This window comes from Zingiber officinale, chromosome 4B (assembly GCF_018446385.1).
Source record: "Zingiber officinale cultivar Zhangliang chromosome 4B, Zo_v1.1, whole genome shotgun sequence".
In the NCBI taxonomy this organism is placed as follows: Eukaryota; Viridiplantae; Streptophyta; class Magnoliopsida; order Zingiberales; family Zingiberaceae; genus Zingiber; species Zingiber officinale.
In genome coordinates, this window is record NC_055993.1 from 135,962,614 (window position 1) to 135,972,536 (window position 9,923).

Sequence of the window (9,923 nt, forward strand, 5' to 3'; positions counted from 1 at the left end):
ATCCTAAATAGCAAATAGATGTTTTTTTTACAACTTTCGATTGTTGAGCTAAACATTTATGGAATGTAGGGTCTGAGACTTATAACATTAAAAGTAAATCAAATTTTACAATGCATGCTACTTTATTATATCAACTATGTATATCTTATATTATGCATTTGCATATATAGTCATATAACCATCACAGAGACCGCGTGGTGACTAGATTGTGTTGCGAGTTGTTGGTGGCCGGTAAGTAATTATGTATTTAGTAATTATTTTAGTACTTTAACTTCTTTTTAATAATCTAACATATCTAATACAATATTTTTCCATGCAGTTTTGTCCCAGATGGTCACCAGGCAGTAGCATATATATCAAAAAAGTTTAAAGAACGATTGTCTCCTGCTAGTACTACATGGTGACTCGTAAACTAAGATATGAAGAATTTTTATTACGGAGAGTTTTTAGTAAGTATTTAGAATAGAAAATTTGTAGTTCACATAATATTAATTGTCAAAATATATTAATGTAGAAGAGATATGTTTGGGAGGAAGGCCCGGAGGAAATGTTAAAAAAAAATTTAAAATGCCTACTGCTCTAAACTGTACAGGGACATGTTGTATAAGTGGAGGCAAAGGAGCACTAGGTCGTCTGAGGTCCCTGATGCAGTTTGACAGTCTTGGAGAGACATTTGAGCTGCCCAGCATTGGCAAAATAATTCAGTGATTACATGCAGCAATCGCAATTCAGAGTCTGCTGGGCTGAGCACCTGATCCACAAAGCATACTACTGGATGTCGTTTCGATGGTGGAGCATGCCTCTGGCTTGGTATGTTTAAAATTAAGTTATATAAATATTTCTGACATATGTTTTGTAATTCATTTTAATGTATTTGTATTTTTGTATACATGCAGCTGTACAAAGATCTTCCACTTGTTGGGAGATATTTAATAAAACACATAATAAGAAGGATGAGTCATTTGTTGATCAGCGTTCCTTAGCAATTAACGTAAGTATATTAAATTTCGTAAATACAATTGTACACTTTATGTGGAGGTTACTAAAATTATTATTTTAACACAGGAAACAATGACCACTAGAGTTGCTGAGGTGTCTCAGCCTAATGCAGAGGAAGAGGGGTCACAATCTCTTTCCACTGATGCAGTTTATGACATTTATTATGATGTTGTCGGTGGAAAGAAGAAGACATCCCTCTACGGGCTTGACTCTCAGGCCAAAGTTATGTATGAGCGGATGAGGACTCTAGGGATCAGGGGTTGTCCTACTTCCTCCTCCTCATCTAATGAGGTACGAGAAATGCGGGAGGAAAATGAGGAATTGCGGACTCAACTATCATCATTGGAGTAGATGATGGCTTGGAGGGACACAGAGATACGAGACATGCGGCGGCGATAAACTCAGACTGAGGCAATACTTCGTCAAATGCGAGCATTTGTAGTGATGTTATCTCCGGATTCACAGATGGTTGACCCGCATCGTTTGGAGTCCCAGGAGACTTAGGATCCCAATGATTCCCCTATAGAGTAGATTATTTTGAGGTATGTATAGTTCCTTATTTTGTTTAGGATGTATTGTTATATTGGATTACTTCCTATTGGAGAAACTTTATCTTGTATTAGACTCGGACCTGTGTTTGGATTTTACTATTATGTATCTAGTTTAGTTTAATTCAGTTAGATTGTTGTTTGTTTGTGATGTGTTATGTATTTAATTTGTTATGTGTTGTGAGTTTGTTATATTGTTATTTTTTATGTGTAGAGTGTTTTGTTGTTAAGTATTATGAGTTTAGTGTGAAAACCATCGGTTGTGATGATTGTAATGATTTTTATGCATATGTAAACCAGGAAAACTGGAAAAAAGATAATCTGGAAAAATGAACAATATATTAGCGATGGAAAATTGACTTTCTGTCGCTATTAGCGACAGTTTATTCCTAAATTCCATCGCTAATAGCGACGGAAAATTGACTTTCCGTTCTAAATATCGTCGGACGATATCCTTTCGATATGTACGATATCTAAAAAATAAATAAATAATGACGAATATTTAAATATTTCGCCGCTAAATACTTTTGACAGAGTTATTGCTCCGTTTGACTTTTAGCGATAGGTTTTTAAAAATCCATCGCTAAATTTTTCGACGGATGTCTAAATTGCCGTTGTTAATGTGGTAACAACCAATATACGACCGACAGAACAATTTTCATCTCTATTTTTTATATTTTTTTGTAGTGAATGGCTAGTACCTCATTCGTGTTGCCCAGAGATAAATTGACAGGGATATTAAAGGTAAAAAAATCACTTTTTACCATATAAATTAGCATTAAACTGGCATCTCTAGTAGTTCAGAACTTTAAATAAATTATTTTCGTGATATGTCAAAAATATAAAAAGACTCTTTCCACTACATTATTAAATCATATTTATTTATTTATTATTATTTATTATTAAATGATCTTTACTAATTTTAAAAGATTTTTTTTAAAACAAAAATTCACTATTGATTAAAATAAAAACCTCAAACTCATGTAACTATTTAATTTTTTTTTTTTAATTTCACAAACACTCGAGATGCAACTTTTCCCTCTAATAAAAAATAACATATGAAATAAATAACATCTCTGATTAATTTAGTTGTATAAATTTTTTTTTCGATCATCAACATAAATTAAAAAATATTTATAATAAACTTTTTAAAAGTCTAATATTATATGATTACATACCCTATTTAAAAAAAATTCTATACAAATACATCATAATTAAAATTAAATTATCCGGGATGGCTTTTTCCTCTGATACGATTGGTAGAGTAGTCGGTGGGCAAATTTTGATTTTTCAAAGTCAATATAATTTATTTGGCGTTGAAATAACAAATAAATTAAAGGAATTGTGCCACACGTTGGACGTAGGGGAATCGGCAGGAAACGCCAACGTTGATTCGGAACGGATCTCCAATCGCGTTTCCCGAACGCCTTCACTTCGCCGCGACCTGAAATTATAAAACAAAAGAAAAAGGAAAGTCATCTACTCGACCAACGACAATACCGGCTTCCCTCCATTAACAACGGCTTGATATTTTGTGGGCCAGCTCTCCCCCCAGGCCAGGTAATCGCTGGGTAACCGTGCTTTCCTTACCTTGCACCAGGAAACGCAACTCGAATCCTCACCATCCATTTATCGGAGGGTGATCCCTTTCGCATGTTCCTGCGAGAGAATCTTCCTCCCTAATCTAGAATGTACTTTCTCTCCCTTAATAGAGAGTGCGGAGAGTAGCGCAGAGAGAGAGAGAGAGAGAGAGAGCGCATTGAGCAAGCGAGCGTGTGCCGGAAGCCAACAAGAACCCTAATCGCCTCCCTCTTCAATGATTCTGATCTCCATTCTATAGCGCGATCGTTGATGAATCGTTTCTGATTGCTACTAATCGTCTCGGATGCACGAATCTGTCTTCTCTGTTTTTATCGATTTCTCGTATACTGAGTGGATTGTATTTTAAGATTTGTTTTCCTTTTGTTGCATTTTTTTTTTTTGAGTTTGGTTGCTGATTTTCCCGGTCATACGATTTCGGTTTTTGTACGTGGTTTTTGACTGTTTCGTACTTTGACGGATTCTCGGAGGGATTTTTGAGTTGGAGCGCTATAATCCTGGGCATGAAACTGGGTTAGACGCCAAAGCGATGGAGGCGAGGAAAGAAGTTGCGATGCCGGAGCCAATGCGGTTTACGACTGTAAGTGGCGGGAATGGGGCGTCGCGGCCTTGGATTTTGGACGAGAAGGATGGGTTTATCTCATGGTTGCGGGGAGAATTCGCGGCGGCCAATGCTATCGTTGATCTGTTGATGTTTCATCTTATGGCCTCTGGATCGCCAGGCGAGTATGAAGGCGTCTTGGAATCCATCAACGAGCGGCGGTACTACTGGACGCCCTTCCTCCATATGCAGCAGTACTTTCCGGTGGCGGATGTCGCGTCCGCTCTGCAGCAGGTGGAATGGAGTCAGCGGAAACTAATGCCACAGAGGTATTCCTATGGCACAAAGGGGAGGGACGGAAAGAAGTCTGGGGCTGGACACCGTTATGATCATCGATCCGACAGGATTCTAGAAAGACATGGATCTGTTTCTCTTGGTACGGCTGTGGCTGATGATGGAAATGTGAGGAAACAAGATGGTCAAGTAGAAAATGGTAAGCATGTACACCAGAATAATGATGCCCCAACGTCACAGACAAAGTATTCATCTCTTCATTCTGAGAAGGATGGTGAGCATTGGGTTCTTTGAAAAGTTTGCTTTCCTTCAACTTTTTACTAGATTTTCAGTTTATGGTTATAGAAGAACTTAAATTGCCCTCAAAACCATAACTGAAATGAAATAATTTATTGAATCTATGCATCATGTTTGCTTTTCTATCCATGTGATTTCTCTGACTTCCATGCGCCATTTTAATGGATCAGACCCCATCATTAATTTTAAATCTGTAAAACATCTGCATTTTATTTTCTTTGAGAAATTAGGTTTGATACAAGTTTTTCTGTCACTTTTTCTATTACACGGTATAACCTGATATGCTCATTTTATGCAAATAAATTCATTCAGGAGTTTGCAATTCATCCAGCTCTCAGGAAAATGTTGGCCAAGAAGATGGAGGTGGGAGTGTTGAAAATAAGTGTAATGAATTGGATCCTTCTGTTGTGGGTGATAGCCAAACCTTAGCTAGTAGAGGTATGCCTTTCATCTTCATGCTAATTTATTTTTGGTTGAATTACTGGAAAAATCTATAAAGAGGATGTTTTATTTCAAATGTAATTTAAGAATATATTCTTTTTTCAGTTCATATCTATCCTGGTTAATGAGATTCAATCCTCTACTTCTAGGGTCTTACAATAATTCTGCTAAGGACGGAGCAAAGGCGACTTCAAATCCCAATGAGAATCAGAATGTTATTCCAATTCCAAAAGAATTTATGGCCAATGAATTGTGTAATGGCACAATGGTATTTTTCTTATATATTAGCACATGCATATTCTCATGTCAGGTTTCTGTTATTTGGTGGAATTGCATAACATTTTTTACTTGGCAATGAAACTACTTCACCATATTATATAGGTTAATGTTGTTGAAGGGCTTAATATCTATGAGGATTTACTGGATAGATCAGAGGTGGATAGACTAGTTTCATTAGCTAATGAAATGAGAACTGCTGGTCTTAAAGGAGAACTTCAAGGCAAGTCAACCTGGTCACCTTACCCTTTTTCTCCAATATGATTGACTGTAAAAAAAAATATTGATTTGGTGTTTCTTTACAAGTATGTGGGTTTATATAATAGTCAAAATTTATGGTGGTTAAAGACAATGTTTTCCCTGGATAATTAAATTTTCTTTTATTTGTTGTTTGCTCCTGACATACTGAAAGTTAATCTTATTAGTTTGTAATATACATTAAGGTGGATACTGCATGTAATCTTACCTTACATTTTACTAGAATTAGCAAGGCAATGGACTCAACTTTTCTAAACTTTGTTTCAGTACCCATTCTATTTTAATCTTGAAATTCTGATATCTTTTTTCAATCTTCATTCTGCAGCAATATTTCGTTCATTTAAATTCTTTGAAGATTGTTATCAGCTTCTTCATCTAATTATATGGATGTTGACTGAAACTCTTGTTTTCTTCTCACAAAGCGTACTCTTTATATAATCCTTAGACTACGATACTTTTACCTATGACAAATCAGGTTTCATAGTGACCCCTTGTAGAGAATAAAGAGAAGTTAGAGAATCATTTCTTGGATATTGAATTACGAATGGTATTCAGCAGTTTTGCCAGAGATTTATTGGTTTTTCTTTTTATCTTAGAAACATCTTTAAGCTTCAATTGTTTTTCAAGATAAAGCCAGCTGTATTAAATCCTACATTTTACATGCATGGAATGATTACGAGCAGGGCAAACACTGGTAGTTCTGAAAAGACCGATGAAGGGACATGGAAGAGAAATGATTCAATTAGGTGTCCCAGTTGCTGAGGGACCTCCAGAAGATGAAAGTTATGGTTTTACCATAGGTAATTTCTGAGTCTAGTCAAATGAACTCGATCATTTATTCTTCAACATATGTTAAATCCTCTAATTTAAGCTCTAACATTTGCAGAGAGAGAAGTGGAAGACAAAATTCCTAGCTTACTGAAGGATGTGCTTGATCGTTTGGTTCGGCTGCAAATATTTCTTATGAAACCTGATTTTTGTACTATCGATTTCTTTAATGAGGTAAAACTTATTCTAGTGCTTTGATACTGGAACTTGTTTAAATGCAAACTAACATGGCTGCTTATGTAAAGGGAGATCATTCACAGCCTCACTCATGGTTACCATGGTATGGTAGACCTGTATGCAACATATTATTGACTGAGTGTAATTTTGTATATGGCCGAGCAATGGCATTAGATCAAAGGGGAGATTACAATGGTTCACTGAAACTCTCTCTCACTGCGGGGTATGTTCCTTAGTTGAAGCATCCCCTTTTTCACTCTTCTCCTATTTAGTGTTATATGGGAGAAATTCAAGTCTCAAAAATTATTATTATTTTTTTGTGGTTTAAGATATGTTTTCCTTTTTTTAATCTTTATGTTATCCAGTAATTAAGCTTCCAGTTTGTGTTTTGGTTTCTTGGTATTAAAGCCAAGTCTTCAATTAACCATTATATTTGAACATATGAAACACGAGTGAAAACCTCTAGCTTCATATCAACAATCTTTGCAACAGAAATGGTAATCATAACCAGAGCATGATTGAGGAGCATATTGAATACCATTTTATTTGTTCATTCGTAGAGTTGGGGGGAAATGCATGTGAAAACTTCAAGGCTCCGTTTGGTATGTATGAGAGGATAGGATTATATTTTCAAAAAGTTTTTAATCAAGCGTTTGGTAGAGTTGATTAGGGGTAGGATTATGAATGATTAGGGGTAGGATTCATAATACCTTGGCCTCAAGAGAGATTATTTATCCTACCTTTAATCCTATCCTAATCAACCCAATCCTATTCTATCATACATACCAAACGGAGCCCAAGGGTTTTCGTCATATGTAATCTAGCAGGAGTTGGGAACGAAATATGGTTAACAATGAATGTATCTGAGACCTCATAGCCTTGGACCAGAGACTAGAACTGTGTAAATATTTTAAAGGAAAGTTGCTATTGTAGATGAAGTCTACAATTTTTGTTGGTTTGTTAGAATGGATCTTTACATGTTTTCCAAAATTTGTATGTCCGGAGTTTTGTATTGTTTATCTAAGCTAGTAAGGCAATCATAATCTTAAGCTCCTTAGAAACCAGGTAATGTTTAGAATGGAGTTTTTTAATCCATGTGCCATGTGAATTAAAATCATCAAACACTCAACTAATTGAGAAGAATTGACACAAATAAGTCATGAGTTCGAACTAATTGAGGGGTTGGCTATGTGGATATATAGTATCCATCCATTGAAATTAAGATCCATGCTATAAAGCTTTTGATATTATTTTACACTAGTTGTCAGGAGCTGGTTCAATCCACGACCATTCCTTCCGGGCTTGAGACTGATGTTTTTATAGTATTGCCATAGAAAATCTTATTCCAAATGTTCACATACAATTATGAAAGATACTAACTTTTTCAATTAGTTTTAAATTTTATTATTTTATGTTTCATTTCCATTTAAATAAAATTGTGTTGATAAAAAAATTATGATATGATTGATTAGGTAAATAGCAGATTTCTTTCATATGAGTTTGTTGCCAGAAAATCTCACAATGCCATAGGTGTATGGAATTTTAATGTTTTTTTTTTCTATCAACAATTTTCGTGGTTCTAATTTTAGTAGGAATGGTAGACTAGAAACCAACAATCAAGACTTAGATTTGACTAGTATTATCAAAATTTACATATTGTTAGATTATTCAAGTGTAAACACCTAACAAAATTATCTATTTTGTTGATATCACAACATAAGATGACGACGACGACATTCTAGAATGCCTATGTTAAATATTATCATAAGATGCGTGCGACTATAATAATGTGCATAGTAATTATTATGGAAGCTAGCATTGAAAAATCCATGCAAGACTGTCCTATCTCGGCTTTGTTGCTCCAATCTGGAATGTCTATTTTAGATTTTCATTAAAAATCAGAAACCTTCATTGTATGCACATTGAATTGGTGGAATTAATCTGTAGCCATTTCTCTTTGTTTTTCCTTTAGATCTCTTATTGTGATGCAAGGGAAAAGTGCTGATCTAGCTAGACGCGCTATCCCTTCACTTCACAAGCAGCGAATCCTTCTAACTTTGGGGAAGTCTATATCAAAGAAGACTCTCATATCTGAAGGCTTGTTCTCCGGACATCCAACCTTTGACCCATTATCCGGTAGGACACTTCCATCAAGCCATGCCTTATTTGGGCAACCAATTCACCCTCTGGCAGCTACGCCTTTCCCTGCACCAATGTTGTCAGTTGCTCCTATCCACCCTGGCCACCGACAGTCTGTTTCCGGCACTGGAGTCTTCCTTCCCCCTGGGTCTATTCATCCCCCACCACCAAAACTTACATCAACTGAAGCTATCCATGCTTCACAAGTAGTTACTTTACCTGACAAACCAATTTGTAATGGCGATGCTTCTCCAACAATCGAGCAGAAGGCATCCCCGAAGAGTACAGCAGAGTCGACTAGACGCAAAATGGAAAGCAATGCTTGCTCGAGCAACATGGATAGTGCTCCCAGCGCAGAGCAGCAAGATGCTGTTGTGAAGAAGCTAGCAAGCAATCTGACAGAAAATGTTTAGTAGAAGAGAAGGTAAAGAGAGAATGATGTTATACCGGGTACTACAAGGAAAATTTTGGAGCAAATGTAAAGAGAGTGGAATCACATCATTTCTGATAGTTTCTGCATTTCATTGGTTATGAGAAAACCTTCCAGGTTTGTAGAATCTCTTAAATTTAATATTTTCATCTTAAATCTTGAATGAACTTGCAGAAGTGACTTGCATTTACTAACATTAATATTTTTCTGACTGCCAATGGAAGGATATTTTCCAGACAATAGGTGGGTTCCTTTTTGAATTTAGATAAACAAACATATTAGTTATGTTTTTTTTTTTTTTTTCAATTATCTTATAGTAAAATGCTACTATGAAAATATAAATGAACTCCTAAGAGTATACAAAGTATAATTACTATATCATCAAATGTGTTTTTGTTGAACCTGTTTGTTAAGGGGTTATTTATTTATTTATTTATATAGAGTAAGAGGTGATATCGATTACTGTCCATTGTCACTGGTTTCATGGTAAGATATAGATAGGTAAATTATGGGAATATTTTATCATAATTTTTTTTAAAACTCTTGATAGCAAAGGTCGTAGGTTGATTCTGAGCATTCGATATAATTGATTCTACAGTCATTTGTTGAAAGATAAATTATGGATGATTTTACCTTTGAACCGTTACCATTGTATGGGGAAGGGTTCGAACATGATAAACATTTTATTGTCAAGAATTTATCTCCAAATCTTTCGATGATAATATCTCATATAATGCTCCTCTGTCCATCTATGTCGGACCTCTTGCTCAAATACAAAGTTTGTCCATCCTGTGGGACCTCTTGCTCATATACAAAGTAGGTTCAAAGCTTGTATGAGGAAATTATCATTTTGTTAGATGTTTTTGAATTGAGATTGGCAGTCAACAGTTTAGTTTAAAACCTCAAGATGGTCCCACACATATTATGTGGCATATGATGATTCGCTCATTTTTAGTGTCTCTGTCAATCATTCCTCCTTAGGTTAATACGGAGAAGATAAATTACAAATGATTATTAATTATTAATATAGGTTAAAATTTCATATGATAACATCCTATGTTTCAATCATCGCACCATCATGAGGAGATCTAGGCCC

The 9,923-nt window shown here is 35.4% G+C and overlaps 1 protein-coding gene across 1 annotated transcript; it reads left to right on the plus strand.

The window, feature by feature from the left end:
* The first annotated feature begins 3,252 nt into the window (after window positions 1-3,252).
* On the plus strand, window positions 3,253-8,990 carry LOC121976918 (RNA demethylase ALKBH10B-like). The gene is made up of 8 exons (XM_042529330.1): window positions 3,253-4,255; window positions 4,591-4,716; window positions 4,869-4,987; window positions 5,101-5,218; window positions 5,937-6,053; window positions 6,140-6,255; window positions 6,327-6,481; window positions 8,231-8,990. Exons 1-8 carry the CDS (start codon window positions 3,676-3,678, stop codon window positions 8,808-8,810), a joined length of 1,911 nt encoding a protein of 636 aa, XP_042385264.1. The 5' UTR covers window positions 3,253-3,675; the 3' UTR covers window positions 8,811-8,990.
* Window positions 8,991-9,923: the final 933 nt, after the last annotated feature.